The sequence below is a fragment of the Pseudonaja textilis genome, chromosome 4, assembly GCF_049901715.1.
Source record: "Pseudonaja textilis isolate UNSWEBS1 chromosome 4, rPseTex1.2, whole genome shotgun sequence".
NCBI classification, from domain to species: Eukaryota; Metazoa; Chordata; class Lepidosauria; order Squamata; family Elapidae; genus Pseudonaja; species Pseudonaja textilis.
In genome coordinates this window covers 23,749,743-23,772,729 of record NC_141993.1, presented here as the reverse complement: position 1 = coordinate 23,772,729, position 22,987 = coordinate 23,749,743, and the positions used below count along the sequence as shown (strand labels likewise).

At 41.9% G+C, this 22,987-nt stretch overlaps 1 protein-coding gene across 1 annotated transcript; it reads right to left on the bottom strand.

The window, feature by feature from the left end:
* Nucleotides 1–2,921: 2,921 nt before the first annotated feature.
* LOC113449030 (lipase member K-like) lies at nt 2,922–22,441 on the bottom strand. Its single transcript, XM_087932374.1, has 10 exons — nt 22,415–22,441; nt 21,185–21,288; nt 20,697–20,814; nt 20,257–20,455; nt 18,178–18,287; nt 17,261–17,397; nt 15,567–15,713; nt 14,115–14,186; nt 5,861–5,929; nt 2,922–3,208 (listed from the first exon to the last, which is right to left on the bottom strand). Exons 2-10 carry the CDS (start codon nt 21,275–21,277, stop codon nt 2,975–2,977), a joined length of 1,179 nt encoding a protein of 392 aa, XP_087788500.1. The 5' UTR covers nt 21,278–21,288; nt 22,415–22,441; the 3' UTR covers nt 2,922–2,974.
* Between the last annotated feature and the right edge of the window lie 546 nt (nt 22,442–22,987).

Below are 22,987 nucleotides of genomic sequence, written 5' to 3'. Positions count from 1 at the left end.
AAAGTCCTGTTGCCTCTTTAAAAAGCATCTTTGGGACAACCATAACCTGGATGACTCTCCATAGACATGTAGTATAACTATTGTTCTCTGTTCACCACTGCTGTAATGATGAGGCAGTCGAGGTATTTGATCATGATCAAATGAATCATGATGATCTTTATTGGAATCTAGTCTTGCATTTATACACATTTTTAGTAATCCTCTAACATTGGTTAACTTTGGTTTGTGCTTGACTTTCGTTATTGTTCAGCATAGTAACTAACACAATTAATGATCTCTAGTCAAAGTCCAACATATGTTTACTTCCTCTCTCTAATCCTCTTTTAGATGAGTAACTTTATTTGCCTGAGTTGTATTTTCTTGGAAGCATTCTTTTTTCTGAGGTTTGCCATCAGATAGGAACATTCCTGCAATTACAACTCTACACACTACTGCATTAAAATATTGCCATAGTTTCCCTTATGCCACCAGTAAAAACATGGACAACTACTGCAAATATGGTCATTATCATTTTTTTTAAGCCATTCCTTGGAATCATTTTGAACATTAATGTTGATAGAAGATCTTGTGCTAATGCAAACATTTCTTGATTACTATGTATTACATGAAAGGAGTCCACACCGGGCATCCCCCAGGTGATGATTTCAGGTTCATATAATTTATGTCATGTTCTACTCTTATTCAAAGAGCTTTAGAATAATAGAGAGGGGATGAAAGAAGAGAAAAAATACAACAAATAGGCCAAATATCAACTTTTGTGGTTGATCAGTCACACCGTCTTGACTAAATTTCAGTTATTTATTTGTATCCCTCCTTTACTATTTTTACAAACAATTCAAGATAGAAAACATACCCAATACTTCTTCCTCCTCCCCACAACAATAACTCATGAAATGGGCTGGGTTGGGAGAGAGTAACTGGCCAAAGGTCACCAGGCTGGCTTTCATCACTAAGGTGGGATTTAAACTCACAGTCTCTGAGTTTCTATCTGGTCCCTTAATCACTAGACCAAAGTGGCTTTCATTGTCTTTATTACACCAGAATCCAACAGGGAACATGCTAGTTCTAAGAATTGCAGTCTATCAGACACATATGATCAACATACAAGTGGATTACTGCCTTCCTGACAAACAGGCAACAAATAGTAAAAATAGGGAACACCCTATCAAACCCTGCACCAGTTATCAGCAGTGTCTCACAAGGGAGCGTCCTAGGACCCACACTCCTTACACTCTATACAAATGACCTTTGTGATCACCTTATTAGCAACTGCGTCCTCTTTGCTGATGATGTAAAACTATTCAACACCACTGTCAATACTACCGTCTTTCAAAAAGACTTTGATTATGTGTCTGAATGGTCTAACAATTGGCAACTCTAAATATCTACCAACAAATGCTCTGTCCTACACATTGGTAAAAAAAAATCTATATCCCAAATACAATCTAGGTGGATATGATGTTGTTGATGACCCTCACTTTGTCAAAGACATTCTCATATTGAATGATCTAAGCGCCAAAGCTCACTTCAACAGTATTGCCAAAAAGGCTTTAAGAGTTGTAAATTTAATTTTATGAAGCTTCTCCTCTGGTGATACTGTTTTGCAAACTAGGGCATTCAAAACCTTTGCTAGACCAATTATTGAATTCAGCTCTGCTGTCTGGAATCCACACTATATATCTGACATAAATACAATTGAGCAAGTCCAGAAGTATTTTACCAGAAGAGTACTACATTCCTCTGTTCTCAACAGAATACCCTACAGCACCAGACTTGAGATTCTTGGCTTAGACAACCTTGAATTATGCCGACTAAGATTAGACTTAAGCATAGTACATAAAATCATATGTTACAACGTCTTATCAGTTAATGAATATTTCAGCTTTAACAACAACAACACTACAGCGCACAACAGATATAAACTAAATGTAAACCACTCCAAACTCGATTGCAAGAAGTATGATTTCGGCAACAATGTCTGGAACTCACTACCTGATTCTGTTGTCACCTGTTCAAACCCGCACTCCTTTACCCTCAAACTAACCTCTATTGACCTCACCCCATTCCCAAGAGGTCTGTAAAGGGTGTGCATAAGCGCACAATCGTGCCTCCCATCCCTGTCCTATTGTCCCCAATTATTAGTTTCTATTTCTTGTATTTAAACTTATGTTTGTTCTTATTTCTGTTATATTGTAAGTTTTGACAAATAAAATAAATAAATAAAAATAAATAAAGATAGGGTAGTCTGTTCTAATCAATCAACATGTTTTCTTTTACTTTTTAAGTATTTGAGATTATATTATTTTGAATCACATGAAAGGAGCCCACACCGGGTACCCCCAGGCAACCGTGATGTCACCATCTAATCCTTTCAACCCTGAAGGACCTTAACAGTTGCTTCCAGCACAAACGGGACAAGATGTATAAGCGATAGCAATAACTCTTAGACTTATATACAACTTCACCGTGCTTTACAGCCCTCTATAAGCAGTTTAGTGTCAGCATATTGCCCCCAACAGTCTGGGTCCTCATTTTACTGACCTCGGAAGGATGGAAGGCTGAGTCAAGCTTGAGCTGGCCAGGATTGACCTGCTGGCAGTCGGCAGAATTAGCCTACAATACTGTGTTCTAACCACTATGGCACCATGGCTACAAATTTAGCTATACTCCATGTTCTCCATTAGGGATATGATTTCCATGTGTTCACCCCACTCCATCTTTGAAAGAAAAGCAGTTTAGGAGTAATTGTAAAGACAAAATCAACCCTGAGTAATGCGTAAATAGAATAATCTATGCATCCAAGCTAAATGACTTGTTGTGTATAGAAAACAAGTTAACGGAGATAAGAGTATGAATTCACTGGATGGTCTTTTGTTTTGTATGTAAACTGAAAATTTATTTAAAATGGGTCATGGAAAAAACCAGTGGAAAATTAACAGCAAATGAACTTCGTGTCTTTATTGACAAACATTTCTCAAGGATTCCTCTGGAGTAAGTCCATTATTTCATAATACAAATTATCAAGTGCATCAATACCATATATAAAATCCAGATGGTTCCACTGAGGAATAAATTTGTGGGAAATAAGGTTTTGAATTTGGGGGATTAATTGATTAACATCATCAGGATCCGAAAGCCAGTCATTTCCACCATTCCAAATTGCCGTTGGTACAGTCATAGCTGATATATTGTATTCAGGAGGCAAATCCTGTTTTTAAAAAATGAAAAAGAAAATGTGATGTTGTCCTGCTCCTCAGATCCAGAGAAAGATATTATTAGCTAAATTGTGTCCCACTTTGCAAGAAAATAAAGGAAAGAAAATGGGGCTGAATTCTTGTGTATTCGTTAACTTGAGTTCCGTAGAATGCTAAGTATGTATTAACATTTCTTCCAAAGGCTACATATTTTCTCATTGTAATTGAAAATGAAATGCGTTCACCCATAACACTGAGTCTCAAAAGAAGTTTAATGCTCCTGGGTGACCTACTTTCACACTTCACTCTTTTCCTTCTGTCGGTTATGTTTTACGCTAAAGGTAATTATGATATATAAGGGAGGTGTCCTTTGAAAAGCTCCATATGGGTTCAAAACGTTAACGGCACCATTGTCCCAATTTTTAACCAGTCTTCATCGTGCAAATATTGAGTTTGCCCATACAAACACCCACATGTGCATAGTTGCTTGGTTGTATATGTGTGTTCACATAATACTTAAAGATATTTGGGAAAGTCTGTATCTCAAGGCTTGTTATTTGAATTTCTGAAGCATACATGCATAAGAAAGATTTCAAGGCAGGAATTTTGTATGATCTACTTTCAGTCTTAAACCTTCTATTATAACTATTCATATTTCTTAATTAAGACCATTTCTTTCTGATCGGTCTATCTATCTATCTATCTATCTATCTATCTATCTATCTATCTATCTATCTATCTATCTATCTATCTATATCTATCATCTATCCGTTTGTTTATTTGTTTTGTAGCATACCCCAATGCTCAAACAAAATAATGCTACTTAAGAACAGTATGGTAAAAATAAAAATCCAGAGAAAATCTATGACAGGTACATGCTGTCAATCATCCAGGACTGAACACATGTTGGAATAAAACTGCTCTAAAGTGTTTATGCAATTACAGTAAGGGGAGGGGGCTTCGCAAAGGAAAATATTCAAAAGAGGCAGTCAATAGAAGTTTTATTGTCTGACCCACATCCATGAACCTCACAGAGGGAGGGCGTTTGCAACTAGCTCCTTCTCAATGACTGAACCAAGCAAATTCAGTTCTGACAAAGGTTTGCCTGAGATACCCTGGTGCCATATAGTTTAGGACTTTCACCACCACTTTGAAGCAGATGCAGAAGCATACTGGCAGTTCTAGTACAGATCCAAATCTAAATTGGCAGGTTTGCTGACACATTTTGTACCAGCTGCAGCTTCCAAGTTGTTTTCAAAGGCAGCCTCACAACAGATCATATGCAATTAAAGGCATGAGTTAGTAGGGTTGGGCCAATGGAGAAAAGCCATTGGGATTTGATCTATGGTCAATTTCATCATGCAAAAAAAGTGTTCTCCTACTCTCTCTCTCCACCTATCTGTTTTTAGTTCACTTTATGTACATTTTCACAGAGATTCAAAAAGGGAGGGAGGGAGGAATTGCAAAGCTGTCTCTCAGTTGTATCAATGGGTGAATTCCTGGATGAGACTGGTCGTGTGCCAAAAGTCAGGATTAGCCAAAAGTCAGGATTAGCCCAATGGATCAACTGGGGGTGAAACCCCTTCGATGCAATTCTGGTTACATAATAATAAATTGGCTCAGCTTTCAAACAAGGTGGACAGCATAAAATTACATGTGGGCTAGACCAGCGGTCGCCAATGGGTGGGCTGCGGCCCACTTGTGGGCTGTGAGAAAATTTTGGTGGGCCGCAGAGAAATCTCACCCCAAGAGCACCCCCCAAAAGCAATTCATCCAGATTGCGCAGAAACACAAGTGCTGCGCCACCCACATGGCCCACAGGAACCCTCCCTGCCCACTCACTCCTTACCCAGTAAACTTGCCTGCTAAATTTCTATTTTTCCTTTTTCTAACCGTCAACTGTTCTCTGTCCCAGGAGTTTTAGATTAGCTAGGAAGCAGAAAATGGTTGAATTTCTTGCTTTCCAGCTAGTCTTTAGCTCTTCAGCTCTGCTTTTAAGTACAGCTGAATCTTCCTTAGGACTGAAGGTTTGCTTGCAAGCAAATTCAGTGCAGATTCACGGCAAGCAAATTTGAGAGATTGATCTAGCCAATGGCAGATAGATAGAATGATTCTGAATCATTGAATGATTCTGTGAGCAACTCAATCTGCCTGCTTTGCCTGATTTTGAGTAAAAGATGCTCTTTTTTAAATAAAAAATTCAATATTTACATGCATGGTGTGTTGTGAGTTAATTTTATGAGTTTGCTTGCTAGCAAATTTTATGTGACAGACTGAGCTAGCCAATGGCAGATATATAGATCTCTGAATGAATCTGTGATTCTGTGAGCAACTCAATCTGCCTGCTTGCTTTGCCTGATTTGGGTAAAAGTTGCGCTTTTTTAATAAAAAAGATTCAATATTCATATAAATATTTATAATATTTACAAACAAGCCATGCCCAGCCAGTCACATGACCACCAAGCCACACCCACAAATTAGGCCACACCCACAGAACCAGTTAGTGGTCCCTGGGATCTAAAATTATGAGTTTGGTGATCCTTGAGATCCAAAAGGTTGGCAACCCCTGGGCTAGACGGTTGCAGAAGCAATGGTGTCCAATGCAAGATATATGTACAATACATATCATTACTATTGAGATAACCATCTGCTGGAAAATACTTTACCTGTCCATAATGAAATTTATTTCCAAGTCTTCCATGATCATAAGCTTGAAGTTTACCACTGTTAATGGCCTAAAATATAAAGAAATATCAAATGAATGTATTTATGATCTTACTTCAGCTTTCCTTTCCTTTACAAGCACTATGAGGATTGATTATAAAGTTACTTTTTCATACCCATCATAACTGAGTGGTTGTTAAAAAAGGCAGTTGCTAAATGAGGACAGTCTGTACTCTCAATCGGCAGCAGTGTCTTTGGGATGATGAATCTTTGGGGAGTTGAAACAGGCAAAACGGCAGACATCCCTTTTTGTATGTCCATCAACAAATAGTGTAATATAAACATAAACTATAATAATAGGAACAATAATAATAATAACAACAACAGCATCACATCTATGCACAAGATGGGCAAAACTTGTATCTTCACACTGCAACTGCCACCTTGCCTCTTTTGAGCTCTCCCTACAATTGCTGGCGATCATCATCATATGTTAATGTTCTTATTGGCCTTTCAAGCAATTCCTCGTGCTTTATTTTTCCATTAGCAAAAACAAAAACCAATAAGTTAGCATCGTTAACCTATTTTACACTTGAGGAACATGAAGAAGCTGAAAGAAGAGGCCTCTCCTAATAAGATTGAGCAAGTTCATAGCCAATGAAATTTTTGACTGATTTATTTATATATTTATACAGTTTAGAAGCTCCCTAACTTTAAATAAATCTGAGATGTTTGCATTCTTTAAAAAATAAATTAAAAAAGGAAGAACAATACAAAAATAATAATAAAGGAATTGATTATATTAACCTCCATTATCCGAGTCTCTACATTAAACAAACTCAACCAACAGCTTGTCTCAAAGCTTGTGAGAATAGCCAAGTTTTCAGTGACTTTTCTAATGTCATTAGAGAGTCCCATAAGACTCTTGGAAAAGCAGGGAGATTATTAAACAAATACTATGAAAGAGAAGGCTTATTCCCTAGGTTCTAATAAATGACCCTGTTTAACTGAAGGGCTAATGTGTCATATGAGACAAACTAACTATTGGAGACAAGTGGCTCTTCAAATACTAGGCCCAGTGCCATGAAGGGCTTTTAGATAGTAATCAGAACCTTGAATTGGCCCTGGAGACTAACTGATAACCAATATAGCTTACAGAGCAATGGTGTCACCCAGGCATATTGCGCTATGTTGTCTGTCCTGCCATATTCTGGAGCAATCATAACTTCCAGTTAGCAGCTGCCAAAAAAGCTAATCCAATCCTTGGTTGTATAAACAGAGGCATAGAATAAATCACATGAAGTATTAGTACCTCTTTATAAAGCTTCAGTAAGACCAAACCTGGAATACTGCATCCAGTTTTGGTTACCACATTACAAAAAAGACGTTGAGACTTTGGAAAAGGTGCAAAGAAGAAGCAACTAAAATGATTAAAGGTCTGGAGACTAAAACATAGGAAGAACAGTTGCGGGATTTGGGTTTGGCTAGTCTAGAGAAAAGAAGGACTATGGGGGACATATCCAGTATTTGAGAGGTTGCCATAAAGAGATGGGGAACACTGTATTTTCCAAAGCACCAGCGGGCAAGAAACAAAGGATGAAAATTAGTCAAGGAGGGAAGCAACCTGGAATTAAGGAGAAATTTCGTAACAGTGAAGACAATTAACCAATAAAACAGTTTGCTTTCAAAAGTTATGACTGCTTCATCGCTGGAGGTTTTTAAGAAGGAACTGGACAGTCACTTGTCTGAAATGGTATAGGATCTCCTGCTTGAGCAGGGGGTTGGACTAAGTGACCTTCAAGGTCCCATCCAGCTCTATTCTGATTCTAATTTTCTAGGGCAGCCCCAATTGGAGTACATTGCAGTAATTCATTGGTGAGGTGACTAAGATCTCAGTAAGTAAGTATTGCCAGAAAGGCCTTAAGAGTTGTACATTTAATTTCATGAAGCTTCTCCTCTGGTAATACTGTTTTGCAAACTAGGGCATTCAAAACCTTTGCTAGACCAATACTTGAATTCAGCTCTGCTGTCTGGAATCCGCACTGTATATCTGACATAAATACAATTGAGCAAGTCCAGAAGTATTTTACCAGAAGAGTTCTACATTCCTCTGTTCTCAACAGAATACCCTACAGCACCAGACTTGAGATTCTTGGCTTAGACAACCTTGAATTACGCTGACTTAGATTAGACTTAAGCATAGTACATAAAATCATATGTTACAACGTCTTATCAGTTAATGAATATTTCAGCTTTAACAACAACAACACTAAGATTAGACTTAAGCATAGTACATAAAATCATATGTTACAACGTCTTATCAGTTAATGAATATTTCAGCTTTAACAACAACAACACTACAGCGCACAACAGTTATAAACTAAATGTAAACCACTCCAAACTTCATTGCAGGAAGTACGATTTCAGCAACAGAGTAGTCAATGTCTGGAACTCACTACCTGATTCTGTTGTCACCTGCACAAACCCCCACTCCTTTACCCTCAAACTAACCTCTATTAACCTCACCCCATTCCAAAGAGGTCTGTAAGAGGTGTGCAAAAGCGCACAATTGTGCCTACCGTCCCTGTCCTATTGTCCTCAATTATTAGTTTCTATTTCTTGTATTTAAACTTATGTTTACTCTTGTTTCTGTTATATTGTAAGCTTTTGACAAATAAATAAATAAATTAAATAATTGCTAAGGGGCTTCTAATACAGGAATAGGCCTGATTGGCAAACTAGATAAATCTGTGCAAAGGCCCTCTTTGAGCAAGGGATGGAAATCAAAGCAATCCACAAATTGTGGACCAGTGATGAATGGGGAAATGCTCTCCCATTCAAAACCAAAAATGGAAAAACCCCGGAACTGGAGGGAAAAAATATTCACAACCACACAGTATTCTCACGATTTAGCCTGACTCTTTTTCTCCCCATTCAGACCTGTACAGGTTTCAGAGACTGTGACAGGACCAAGATAGCATAACGCAGACAGCTCAGAGTTGAAATATCACTTGGGTATTATCAACAAAAGAATAACAATTTATATCTCTCAAGAAAAGCCCATCCTATTGTTATGTCCTGAGGACTCAAGGAGTTCTCACTCAGGTCCACTCACTTTGTGTGGGCGTTATTCCCCCATTCCCATTGGTCGGTTCTCCCCAGCAGCCAGCTATAAAAGCAGGCTGCGGGGTCCAACTGGCTGCTGATTGCTGCGAGCCAGTTCCAGGCTTGGCAGGCACGGTCAGCCCTTTATTTGTAGAATAAAGTACTGTTGCACTCATGCTCTGGTTCAGCCTCTCATTGCTCAAACTTAACACTGGCGACGAAGGTGGGATGGCTACCAGAAGCACCTTGCAACCGCTGAGTCACTAGCCACCGATCTACAGCCCAGAGAGAGCGATCGGCTGGCAACAAGGGAAACGCTGATCCACAGCCAGAGAGAGCGGTCAGCTAACGAAACGAGCGATCAAAAAGAGCAAACGCAGATCCGCAGCCAGAGAAAGCGGTCTGAGTCAAATAGTTAGAAGCGTCTGTAGCCGCTTGTTAGCCTCGCTACGGGGAAAGTGAAGCGCTGCGAGCCGCAGCCGCTCTGCATTTGGCGCGAAATTCAAACGGGTGTCATTTGAATTTTGAGCCAGTAGGAATCACAGCACAGCGCTGTAGAGAGTCACTAACGCCCACTTTTTTTGGCGCGAATCAAGACACCTCCAACGGCTAGCAGCCAACGTGGTAACCCAGAGAGAGAGAAAGAGGGTAGCAAAAACCTCTCCAGAGCTGATATCACTAGTAACTCACGAGCGTTCGTAGTCCCAGAGAGATTTCTCCCGCAGGTAGCCCAGCCGTTCCAGCACCATGGGTTCCAATCCAGTATTCCCGGCGTTTAAACCAGACGAAGAGAAGTGGGAATCGATAAGAACCGTTTCAATCATTACATCGATGCGGTCGGCCTGTCGGATGCGGGAGAGCATCGGAAAAATCCTATTTCCTAATCTACTGCGGAGCCACCGTTTACGATACCGCTGCCGCACTCGTGGCGCCGAGAGAATTAAAAACGTTCCGTGGTCCGAAGTTGCTTGAGATCCTCACAAACCACTACGCTCCCAGGCCTTCACAAATCGCCAGGAGGTTCACGTTCCGAATGAGGAAGCAATCAAGTAAGGAGACCATCAACCAATATATGGCCGCCCTCAGAACAGCAGCCCTGCACTGCGGGTTTGGAACATACCTGGAGGACATGCTCCTCGATCAATTGGTTTGTGGGGTCAAGGATCTCAACCTACAGAGGCGACTGCTAGCTAAAAAGACCTCAACCTCGCGCAAGCGTAGAGGAGGCCCTAGCAGCCGAGCTAGCAACAAACTCAGCCACCGAAATTCAGGGCCCAAGCGCCAAGCTAGCAGCGTTCCCAGTCCATTCCGAAGAGGTGGAAGCAGAGGAAGGCCACAACGATGAGAACGATGTCCATCGCCTCACCAATGACAGACGGTCGCAGGTAGGGGCCAAACAAGAATACACCGGTCCACCCAAGCACATCACCCTGTGCCTAGCCTGTGGGGATCACATCAAAGGGCCACCTGCAAGTTTAAAGGAGCCGTTTGCAACAACTGCCATAAGAGGGGGCACATTGCGAGAGTCTGCCAAGCCCCCAAAGCGCTGCACAAAGACCCCGTCCTCGCACTCGGGACCACAGAGGCAAGTATTAAACTGTCGCACGCACCGCCTTGCCAGGCGTACTTGCCACTCTGTTAGTAAAATTTCTCTCTCCGTTTCCCTAGAAGGTAAACCGTGCCACATGGAGGTTGACACAGGGTCAGCGCTCTCAATAATCTCGTGGAACACCCTCAAGAGACTCCACCCCAGCCTATCTACTACCCGGCTTCAGAGATGCCAGTTCGGTCTGAAGGACTACCAGGGAAGGCCATTCCCGTGATCGGCAGAGGCAAGTTCTTTGTCAGTTTTAGAGCTTTTAAAGGCCACCTACCTCTAGTGGTAGTTAACGGCAATCTACCCACCTTATTGGGGCTCGATTGGTTTCCCCACCTCGGCCTAGGGTTAACAGGAGTCCATGCTGTCTCAACCTCAGACACTGACTCCTTATTCGCTGACTACGCAGATGTGTTCAGCGAGGAGCTGGGGTGTTATAATGGAACCCCATCTCGTTCACCGTTGACCCCCAGGCAGTCCCAATCAGATTAAAACCACGTAGAGTTCCATTTGCTATTCGACCAAAACTAGCACGCTGAATTGGATAAACTACTAAAACAAGGGGTCATTGAGCCAACAGATTTCGCCAAGTGGGAGACGCCCATTGTCACACCCTCAAAAAGATGGTAGCCTGAGAATTTGCTCGGACTACAAGACAACAATCAATAAATATTTACAAGTTAGCGCCTACCCCGTGCCCGTCATTCAGCACTTATTGCACACATTCGAACCGGGCAGTATTTTTGCTAAATTGGACATGTCTCAAGCATATAAACAGTTCCCTGTTGATAACCAAACAGCGGAACTTCAGACCATCGTCACTCACAGGGGTGCCTTCCGATGCAAGCGTCTCCAATTTGGCATAAGTGTTGCCCTGGGTATTTTTCAATCCCTCATGGAGCGGATTTTACAGGGCCTCCTGGTGTAGTACCCTACTTCGACGACATCTTGGTCTCGGCCAGGGACAGACCCCAACTCTTCCAGAGAGTGCGAGCAGTGTTAGAGAGGTTCAGACAGCATGGCCTCAAGTTAAAAAAGAAAAATGTGCCATTGCCACTAGACAGGTGGACTTTCTGGGTTATAAAATTGACGCCTCTGGCATTCACCCCTGGAGTCCAAGGTCAGGGCGATCCACGAAGCTCCCACACCGACCTCCAAAACGGAGCTACAAGCTTTCTTGGGACTCCTAAACTTTTATGCATCCTTTTTGCCCCATAAAGCCTCAGTAGCCGAACCCTACACAGATTACTAGACAAAAAGTCACCGTGGCACTGGGGGCACAAAGAAGACCAGGCGTTTAACGCCGTCAAATCACTACTTACGTCAGAGGCAGTGCTCATCCAATTCGACCCCAACCTTCCTTTAGTACTGGCAGCAGACGCATCCCCTTTTGGAATTGGGGCGGTCCTTAGTCACCGACTCGCCAATGGCGCCGAGGCCCCCATCGCCTTTTTCTCCAGGACGCTCTCGGCCACGGAGCGAAATTACAGCCAAATAGACAAGGAAGCCCTAGCAGCTGTTGCAGCCGTGAAAAGTTTCACGAATTCCTTTTGGCCACTTCTTGAACTGGTCACCGACCATAAGCCCCTCCTGGGCCTACTGGCTGGCGACAAACAGACACCTCAAGTCCTCTCCCCTCGGATGACAAGGTGGACGCTTTTCCTAGCGGCCTACTCATACAAACTTATCCACCGCCCGGGCAAAACTCTATCCCACGCTGACGCACTCAGTCGCTGCCCCTTACCCGCTCCGGCTGAAGACCCAGCTCCTGTCAATGCCATTTTTGAAATCACCCAGTTGGACCTGCCCATCACCGCCCTTGACATCGCCGCCAAAACCAAGGCAGACCAAACGCTCGCCCAGGTGCTTGACTGGGTGAGGAGGGGGTGGCCGGGAGGCAATGTTGATAACAAATTCGCACCCTTTAAGACTCGCATGCAGGAGCTGTCCAGTTTGCAGGGTTGTCTACTGTGGGGCACTCGAGTGATCATTCCGACCTCGCTGCGTACCCGAGTCCTGGAGGCGTTGCACGAGGGACACCCTGGCATTGTGAGAATGAAGGCGTTGGCACGCAGCTACGTGTGGTGGCCGGGTCAGACGAGGACATTGTCAATTGGGTAAGTTCCTGCAGCATTTGCCAGGAATCCCGTCCTGCTCCCCCATCGCCACCCCTACCAGATGGGAGAGCGCCAGCGCCCTTGGTCTAGAATCCATATCGATCTGGCCGGCCCGTGCATGGAAAGATGTTCCTAGTGGTCGTGGGACGCTTATTCCAAGTGGATAGACGTGGCGCAGCTATCCACGACCACCACACTAGCAATCACCAACGTGTTAACGCGCCTGTTCGTTACCCATGGACTACCCGACTCCTTGGTCTCCGATAATGGCCCACAGTTCGCATCAGTAGAATTCAGCCGTTTTGCAGCCAACCTAGGCATTCGCCACATTTTCACAGCCCCATTTCACCCTGCGAGTAATGGGTTGGCTGAAAGGGCCGTCAGGACCACCAAAGAGGCCCTCGCTAGGTTTGGCAGAGATGACTGGCACCACAAACTCTCACGGTTCCTGATGAGCCAGCACTCAACCCCCTGTGCAGTCACCAATAAGTCCCCAGCGGAACTTCTGATGGGCCGGCGCCTGAGGACTGTATTAGATAGACTGCACCCACAATACTGCCCTGACTCTCCCCTCGCTTCCACTTCGGGGGTTAGACATTTTATGTTACAGGAGCCGATATTCGCAAGGAATTTCGCTGGGGACCCACTTTGGATTCCGGGCGAGGTCATCGCCGTCACCGGGCCGAGATCATATAGAGTCAGGCTGGAGGATGGTCGCGTCTGGAGGAGACACATAGACCAACTCAGAAGGCACCTCAGCAACCTCGCAAACAAGAATCCAGAGTCTCCAGTCGAAGGGGAACCGTCCCATCCGCCACCCAGCCACACCGCACCCAGTGACCAGTCTGCGCCAGCGGTCGTTCCGGTCAGCCCAAACTCGGACAACAGCGCCCAGAGAGTTGATCAACCGGATCCAACCCACGAGAGTTTGACTCCAGAAACCAACCCGGTGGTTTCGAGGATGCCCAGTCCAGAGAGAGTGTTGGCGACACTATGCCAGCTCAACCGTCACAGACTGATACCGAACAGTCAGACAGTGTTCCCGAGTTGCGCCGCTCCGGGCGCCAACACAAACCCCCCATCTACCTCAAGGACTATGCGTGTTCGCATCTGGGGGGAAGGGGTGTTATGTCCTGAGGACTCAAGGAGTTCTCACTCAGGTCCACTCACTTTGTGTGGGCGTTATTCCCCCATTCCCATTGGTCGGTTCTCCCCAGCAGCCAGCTATAAAAGCAGGCTGCGGGGTCCAACTGGCTGCTGATTGCTGCGAGCCAGTTCCAGGCTTGGCAGGCACGGTCAGCCCTTTATTTGTAGAATAAAGTACTGTTGCACTCATGCTCTGGTTCAGCCTCTCATTGCTCAAACTTAACACTATAATTTCTTAAAGCATAATATATTATGCCCTCCCAGGGTAGCAATTTATTTTAGGGTATCTACCTGTTTCCAATGGATCATATTTTGCACAGATGTACCTGCTGGGACGTATGAAGTATATACATCAACTCGGCTCTGAAAGAAAAAAAAAGACATCGTGTAGATTCTTTATTGTGCAACCAAGTTAATTTCAGATCATATTTTTTTATTATGTTAAGGAATTGTGTGATTTCTTTCTTTGGTTTTATGTCACTGCATAAATCTAACCATTAATGATTGCAAACCATGGCTTATGGCAGAGAAGACCAAGAGTCTTAAAAATGTGCAAATCTCTGTGCAAATTTCTTGTGGACGTTTCATTACCCAAACTAGGTAACTTCATCAGTGCTAGTAAGGAGTGCAGTTTGTTGTCACTTTATACTCTAGGGGCTTGCCTGCCTGTGTTGGCGGCGGTGATCTTAGAGATTCTTTGGTTGAGCTATTTGCTGTTGGCTTCTTTGGCAGTTTCTTAAAAATGTCTCTGCTCCAGAAAAGGGGGAACTGGCATTAGCCATCTGTTGTTTGTATTATACAAATCCAAATTGTGTTTATTTCATAAGCCATGATTGAGTAAACCAATCTAATCCATAATTCTGAACCAATAGGCTGAAAGCCCACTCAAAGGTTTATAAGAAATGACAACTGAAAATGTTTGAAACCTTCCATAAAAAGTTATGTTTCTTTTTTGTTCACACAGTTGGGATGAAATGAGCACAATGGTAGGGACATCTGCAACCATGCAACTGAAACATGGAAAAAGCGGTGAAGGTTCTGTGTGGCCCAGTTCCTTTCTCTTCATCCCCAGGCCCAGCCAGGCTGCCAAACCACAAAGATTGGGGACCACTGTTCTAAACGTGTCTCAACTAAAAGCATGCTTAGTCTTGACCTGTAGAAAGAAGTCCATTTAGTAATGAGTCCTCTATACCAGTTAAGTAAACTAAAAAGAGTGAATCTTTGAAACAAATACAACTCCTTCCCTTAATCCAGTATTTTTCAAACTTGGCAACTTTGAGATATATGGACTTCAACTCCCAGAATTTCCTGGCCGGCTTGAATTCTGGAAGTTGAAGTCTACAGATCTTGAAGTTGCCAAGTTTGAAAAATGCTGCCCTAATTGGTTTTGTCCTCCTGACATAGTGAAATGGTAGCTTCTAATGTCTGTGGAGATTCTCAGTCATCCAGTTCATGGTTGTCTCAAAGATGCTTTTTCAAAAGGCAGCTGGACTGTTGTTTTTTTCCTTGAGGTAGACGTTTCACTTTTCATCCAAGAAGCTTCCTTGGTTCTGGCAAGATGGTGGGGATGATGGAAGGACTAGTCCTGACAGGATGGGGGAGGGCGAGCAATGGAAGGATCATATTTCTTGGCAGTCACCTGGTTGTTAGTATTCTCCGTGAGAGCTCTTGAGGTCACCCTGGCGGCATTAACCGGGCAAAGACTTTAAAATAAAGAACATTATGCTGAAACAATGTACTCACCATATTCAAGTTCTCCTCATTAAAACCATTCAGTACAAATAATAAGTTGCTACAAATAGATGCCAGTGCCTCCTGACTGCAGACTTTGGTAGAAAACAAAGTACCAAAATAAGTTTTGGGTAAAAACTCTCTTCTTCCAAATAAGATCTGTAAAATTTCAGAGACATGAATATTACTTAAACAGAATCATCCGCCCCACCCCACCCCCAGCAGTTCTACAGAAGATAATATAACTGTAAGGAACAGCGTGGAACCAATACACAGGTAGGCCTCAACTTAGAATCCTTCATTTAGTGATCGTTTGAAGTTACAATGGCATCAAAAAGTGACTTATGACTGTTTTTCATACTTATGACCATTGCAGCATCCTGGTAATCAAAATTCAGAAGCCACTGGCTCATAATTATGATGATTGCAGTGTCCTGGGGTCATGTGATCACCTTTTGCAACCTTCTGGCAAGCAACATCAATGGGGAAGCCAGATTCACTTAACAACTGGGTTACCAATTTAATAACTGCAATGATTCACTTAACAACTGTGGCAAGAAAGTTCATAAAATGGGCAAAACTCACTTAAGAACAGTCTTATATAGCAACAGAAAACTTGGGTTCAATTGTGGTTGTAAAGTCAAGGACCACCTATGTATAGGAAAACCCTCCTTTTTAGTAATATTGGCTCTGAATGATGTGTGTGTGTGTGTGTCTGTGTGATGATAGAAAGATGGGTGAATGGATGGGAGAGAAAGAGAGACAGAAGGGAGGGAGGGAATTCCATGAGTAAAATAAAATTTATTTATTTATTTAATTTATATGCTGCCCCTATCGTTGTCATGTGACCTTGGGCAACTTAAAAACATCATAAAAAACAGAAGTATGAACAATGAAACAATTCATTAATAAATAAACAGAAATTAAATACCGATTTTTTTTCTAGTATAAGACACTCCAGACTATAAGATGCACCTAGCTTTTGGGGAGGAAAACAAGGGGAAAAAAATCTGCCTCTGCCTCCCAGCAATTTGCTTCCTTGCAGCAAACAGCAAACAGCCTGGTCAGCTTCAGCACAGCCAGATTTAGCATGAGCAGCTGACTGGCGGTTGGATCGGCCTCCTGGGATACCGCCGATCAGCTGTTCTAGGCTGCGGGGATCACCGCTGCCCATCGCCATTGTTGCCGCCAATCACTGCCGCTGCCTATCACCACTTCCGTGCGTCCCATTTTCTGCCTCCATGCATCACATTTTTGGCCTCCATGCACCCCATTTTCGGTCTCCAATCACCGGCGATTGCTGCCACCTCCATTCAGGGTGCACTGAGGCAATGGTAGGCAGTGATGGCGGCAATCCCCACAGCCTGGGACAGCTGATCTGAGGTATTCCAGGAGGCCAATCTAACCGCCAATCAGCTGCTTGTGCTAAATCAGGCTGTGCTGAAGCTGACCAGGCTGTTTGCTGTAAGGAGGCAAATTGCTGGGAGGCAGAGGTCCTTCTCCTGAGGTCCTGACAGGATCCGCAGAATATCCCTTCAGCCAGAATGAGTGGGTTGGGCCAATCCCATTGGGGTGAAATGGTTTCTTGGCTCCCCAGGTACAATGGAAATGACCTGTGTCCTAAGACTGCAGCAAGAGCAAGTTTCTAAATCTTATAATTTTCATATAATGAACGCTTACAGGCCAAAGTCACCTAATCCACATACCTTAATTTCTATGTCAGAAAGTTTTGCAAGTTGGGCTAAAGGTGTTTTAGCATTTTTAACAGTAGCAACAGGAGCTAAAGCCACATAGAGTTTGATTTTGGAAGCCAGTTGTTTATTGGTTGAAAAAGCTATAAAAGCTGACAAGGAGGAAAAGAAGAGGGAAACAGCTGGTTAACATCAAAGTCAATTGATTGCCTGATTCCACATGATTAAATAAAATTCCATCTTTGATATGCTTAGCAACTAGCTTCTCTCTAAAAGCACGAAGGGGAAACAGGATGAATCCTGAATTAATCATCCACTCAGATGCTATCTGGCCTCCATAAACCTTGGCTAATAAAATGAAAAAAGAGGCAGCTACAAAAATTGCTTATCTTGTTGTTCAGCAGTATGTGTGCTATGTATGCTATGAGCGCATGGAAATGCAAACCTTTGATAACAATTCCAAGTTGTCACTAGCTTGACTGGCTGGTTCCCACCCCACACCCCCTTTCAATTATGTCCAGTTTTCTGGAGACTGACTCACTCAAGTCCCTGTAGTTTTCTTGGCAAGGTTTCTTCAGAAGTGATTTGCCATTGCTTCCTTCCTAGGACTGAGAGAAAGTGACTGGCCCAAGGTTGTCCAGCTGGCTTCGTGCCTAAGTCACTGTCACTAAAACACACTAGTTCAGGGGTGTAAATCTCAATTTCATTGAGGACCACATCAGGGTTGCGTATGACCTCAGGCCTTGATTTTGATACCCTTGCACTAGATGTACTTCCAAGCAGATGCATTCCCAATACTGTCCTATATATGCATATTAATTAGAACATTTACTTGAGTTCAGTGGGACTTCCTTTCTGGTAAATATATATAAGATTACACTCCTAGACAAGAGCAGCCCCTTGGCACAAGGTTGGGCATCTTCTGAACTTACCAATGGTGGTTCCTTGGGAGTGCCCAATATAATAAAGTTGTTGCTGCCCAGTTTTCTGCAGAACAAAATCTATAGATGCTGGAAGGTCATATTTAGCCATCTGATCATAACTGGAAACAAAAACAAATGTCCTCATTAAACTGCATGCATGGCAAGGATCTTCAACCTTTCATATCCTGAGAGTGTGTGAGTCTCATTTTCACAAAATGGTTTCCATGGAGGATATGGCGCTCAAGCCATGAATCCTATCCAGCCTAAAGTTGCCCCAGTTTCTAATATAGTAAAGGACAGGAGTGCAAGATTTAGAATCAAAAGTCTACCTTTCCATCTTGTCCATGACTAACCTTTAGGACTGGGCTTAAGCAAGGGGAGACCCAGAGCCTGGGAAGCTGTAGAGGCTCTATTTGGCAGGTGCTAACAGAGATTGACAACTGAACACCATCAAGATGCCTAACAGACCCTGATGGGGTCTAGAATGCATGTAGGAACAAAGTACATCTTAACCAAGTAAGGAGCATATGTAAGCCACACAGAAGGGCTTAATGTGGATTTCTTTGATGCTCGGTGAGCTTGGTTGTTTGCTTGCAAACACTTCATTACACAACTAGGTAACATCATCAAACCTATACTACATATATTCTCTTGTAGGAAGATCATTTATGGAAACTATCTTCAATGGAATTATAATAAAACTGTAACAGTTTTTAAAAATCTGACATTTTCAGAGATCCTTCTGCCTTTAGATTGTGCCTAAATCCAGCAAGGGCCTCATATTTATGACAGTTGCAGTGTCCCATGTGATCACCTGTTGTGAACTTTTGACAAGCAAAGTCAATAGGGAAGCCAGATTTGCGTAACAACCATGTTACTAACTGAACAACGACCGTGTTATTCGCTTAACAACTGTGGCAAGAAAGGTCGTAAAATGGGGCAAAATTCACTGAACAAATGTCTCAGCTACAGAAATTTTGGGCTCAAGTCTGATCATAAGTTTAGGATAACCTGCAAAACAAAAGTCTCTGTAGTACTGGGGGGAAGGGGAAAAGCTTTGAGAAATCGTAAAGGAGGTTTCCTTTACAGCATTAATTTATTTTCCCTAAGAAAATGGAGAAAGGCATTTTGGAGAAACTGTAGGAAAGGAAGTAAAAGGCAGAAGAATTCTATTTTTGCTCCAAGAAATTATAATCTGCTCTACACTCTATCTTTTCTGTTGAGAGTAGAATAAAGCAAACAAGCCAGCTCTTATCAATGTATAGACTAGGCCAGTGGTCCTCCAACCCCCAGTCCGGTCTGTGGCTTGCCAGAAACTGGGCCACAGAAACAAGCGAAGCCCCATCAGTGAGATGCAGGCAGCACATGAAACCACATCCCCTCTGCTCCGTGGAAAAACCTCTCTCCATGGAACCAATCCCGGGTGTCCAAAAGTCGGGGGGTGGGCACCGAATTAGATCTCATGCAGACATTTACAGACCCCTCACATCCTGGACATAAACTGTTTCAACTCCTTTCCTCAAAACGATGCTATAGAGCACTGTACACTGGAACAACTAGACACAAGGACAGTTTTTCCCAAACGTCATCACTCTGCTAAACAAATAATTCCCTCAACACTGTATAACTGTTTACAAAGTCTGCTCTACTATTACTGTTAATCTTCTCATCACTCCTTATCGCCCATCCCCTCCCACTTATGACTGTATGACTGTAACTTTGTCGCTTGTATCTTGATGAATGTATCTTTTCTTTTATGTACACTGAGACCATTTGCATCAAGACCAATTCTTTGTGTGTCCAATCATACTTGGCCAATAAAGAATTCTATTCTGTTCTATTCTATTTTGTCCAGGAAAGAAGGGAACAAAGATAATAAACTTAAAACACAATAAGAAGTGAGGAAGCACAATAAGAAGTGAGGGAGGGGAGAAACCCAGGAGTATCTAGAATTGTGCTTCAGAGAGAGGAAGGCAGCCCAATTCATAATAGTCTCAAAGGCTATAAAATTTCCCAAAGATTAATATATCTCCAGCATGAGGAGATATCTGAGATCCACATTGCTCTGCACAGCTTAAATCAGTATACCTGAATTTCCAAAACTTCTCCAAAAAGGGAGAAAGAGATGTGTGATTCTTGGACCAGGTGTTCCCTCGGCTATTTCCTAGCCAGACATCATATCCAGCGTCTGCTAACATGAAAGCCAGACTATTATGAGGAAAATTTTGGTACCATTGGGCAGCATCCACCAGCAAGCCATGCTGTAGGAACACTACTCGCTTTGGACCTGAAACAAAACAATCAGAAAGGCATCCTGTCATTTGGTGTTTTGGGTAATCTTTGCAAGACTAATATTGGATGTTGTAACTTTATTCAGAAATTATAATTTGTAGCAGAATTATTCCCTACTCGTTGTTGCTTCTCTCTCCACGCTTGCAAAGAGGCTTTGAATCCAGAATGTTGTTCTTTGCTGAGAAGCACATTCACCTTACTATTATAAAATGTCCCAACTTAGTAAGAATACAAACTTGTGGTTGTGTTGTTTTCTCTGCCATGTGGAATTCTGAATAAGTTGAGAATATAGCCATCTTCTGTAACCACATAATGTTCCTCAAGAGGATATTTCCAGTACAGGATGAGCTGCTTCTACAAAAAGCAAAGAAGGCAAACACAAAATCAGTTCATCATAGTGATAAACCTGACATTATGAATAGACCTAATAGACTATTTCAATCTAAAGAAATACTAAGAGGTATAGATGTGAATAATATGACAAAGATACTAATACAGTAACCAACACCTATAGATAACTACATATATTATGAACATTAAAACCCTGAACATGGTAACAGCTAATCAAGTTAAGTTTAATTCTGCCAAGGTTGTCAGTCTTTGAAGGCCTTCCAAGATAGTTTTTATGAGACTTTAGAAGACCTTAAAAGCAGATGTCATCCTTGCTTCAGTATTGTTCCAAGGGAATGGGCTGTTCTAAAAATTCCTTCAAGAAATTACTTACTGAATTCAGTCTGGCTTCGGGATTAACATTTCTGTTCACATTTTTTCCTTCATCTAATACAGGCCAATAATGTAAAATCAGAACCAGCCACATTTTCAGTTTCCCTGTAATTAAAAGATTTATTTATTTTTATTTGATTTGTAAGCCAGCCACCTTAAATGCAAGATTCTGGGAAGCTATCAATGATTAAAAACAAAACAAAAATAATAGTGAATCAATAACATATATGAGATTTAAAAAAATCAACTAATTCATAAATTAACATAACCGTAGTATAGGCTCTGTCACAAGCTTGGGGTCAAAGCTGGGTAGCAAAATCAGGCCTAACACCTTGAGGCAAATTTAATCTCCAGAAGAATAATATTCTATAGATGCTACAACAGAAAAACCTGTATTCCCAGCTCTCGCCAAATAACACTCCTTAATAGACAGGACCCATACCATGCCTCTCCCATCAGAACTAACAGGACTGGTACATGTAACTAGGAAGAAACAGTCCCACAAATAACCTAGGCCTAAGCCATGAAGTGTAGGTAATTACCAGTGCCTTGAATTCTATTCTATTCTATTCTATTCTAAAGGATCAGAATCAAGTTCACTAGATTTTCTCTTGCTTCAATTAAATTTGCACCAAAGACCAAAGGTTGAAATAATTCCATTAAAACTTCAGTTAAAACTATTCTATCAAGGATATAAACCAGTATTTAGAATAAAAATAGTAATTATTCTAAAAACCAAGAAAACATTTGCAATGGTCAAAAGAAATGGTGCATCTCAGTTTCAATTTGGTACCCTAGTGAATGTTTTTTTTAAAAAAAAACATTAAAATTCTAATAAAGGTTTGCTTGGGATGCATTTTTCTACACATACATTTTCTACATTATTATCAAAATATAGAGGGTACCCAGCAACATATTGTTGCCTAAAATCAATTCTGCAATCTTTGGAAGTGAATTTCAGGAATTTAAATTTGCATTCGTACGAATCCTGATTCTTAAACTTGCAAATTAATTTTAAAACTACCCATTCAATTTCTATTTTAATAGATATTTATGTGTAATTAGACCTTCTGTCCAATTCAATAGTTTGTGCAAAGATAGAAAAAAAACATGAATAGCTTTCAGCACCTGTAGCTATTTTTCTCTATACAACATTAATCATAGAGAAATACCATGTAATATACATTTATGTTGCATTTATATTCAGCCTGGATAGTTCAAAGGAACTTACCAGAGAATATCAGTTGCTTGGAGGGTCCAACCTGCCAGATACAGAAAAATAAGCTAAGTGAATAAAAGCAGAGCAGAAATAACCCAGACTATATCAGAATAAGGTAGCCACAGTTCTTTCAGAATGATTAGTTTGGAAAAATGACCCTTTCTTCTCGATAAACTCTACCTTGTATTTTAACTGTAGGTTGGGATAGAATAGGAAAAGGAATGTAAAAGAGGTCACTTTTTTGACATTGTAATATTTTAGTACTACAAATAACAAGCCAGACGAGAGATTTACAGCCCCATTGTGGTGCAAATCTTAATCAAAACTGGTTCTGTTCAGTTCTTATTTCCTCGTCCAGAAATAATTATGAGATATTTAAGGAAGATTTTTGTTTGACAAACATGCTTGACATTTTCAAGTAACATGCTTCACATAAAGGTCAGGTCATATGTCAACGATGCTCTTTGCTTTTCTCCCTTTTGAAACAATTATGTTTTCACTCAGCCCATTTAGAAAATAATAATAATAATAACAGCAAAATGCAACCCAAGTCACTGTGCTTAGCTGTGTTTTAAAAGATTCATA

Bases quoted from the DNA above. Each gene is read 5' to 3' on its own strand.
- LOC113449030 (XM_087932374.1), bottom strand. From the start codon at position 21,277: ATGTGGCTGGTTCTGATTTTACATTATTGGCCTGTATTAGATGAAGGA. The intron at 18,288-20,256 runs GTATACTGATTT...TTTTGTTTCCAG, and splicing joins GAGAAGTTTTGGAAATTCAG to TTATGATCAGATGGCTAAAT. The intron at 14,187-15,566 runs GTGAGTACATTG...TTTTTCTTTCAG, and splicing joins ATGAGGAGAACTTGAATATG to AGCCGAGTTGATGTATATAC.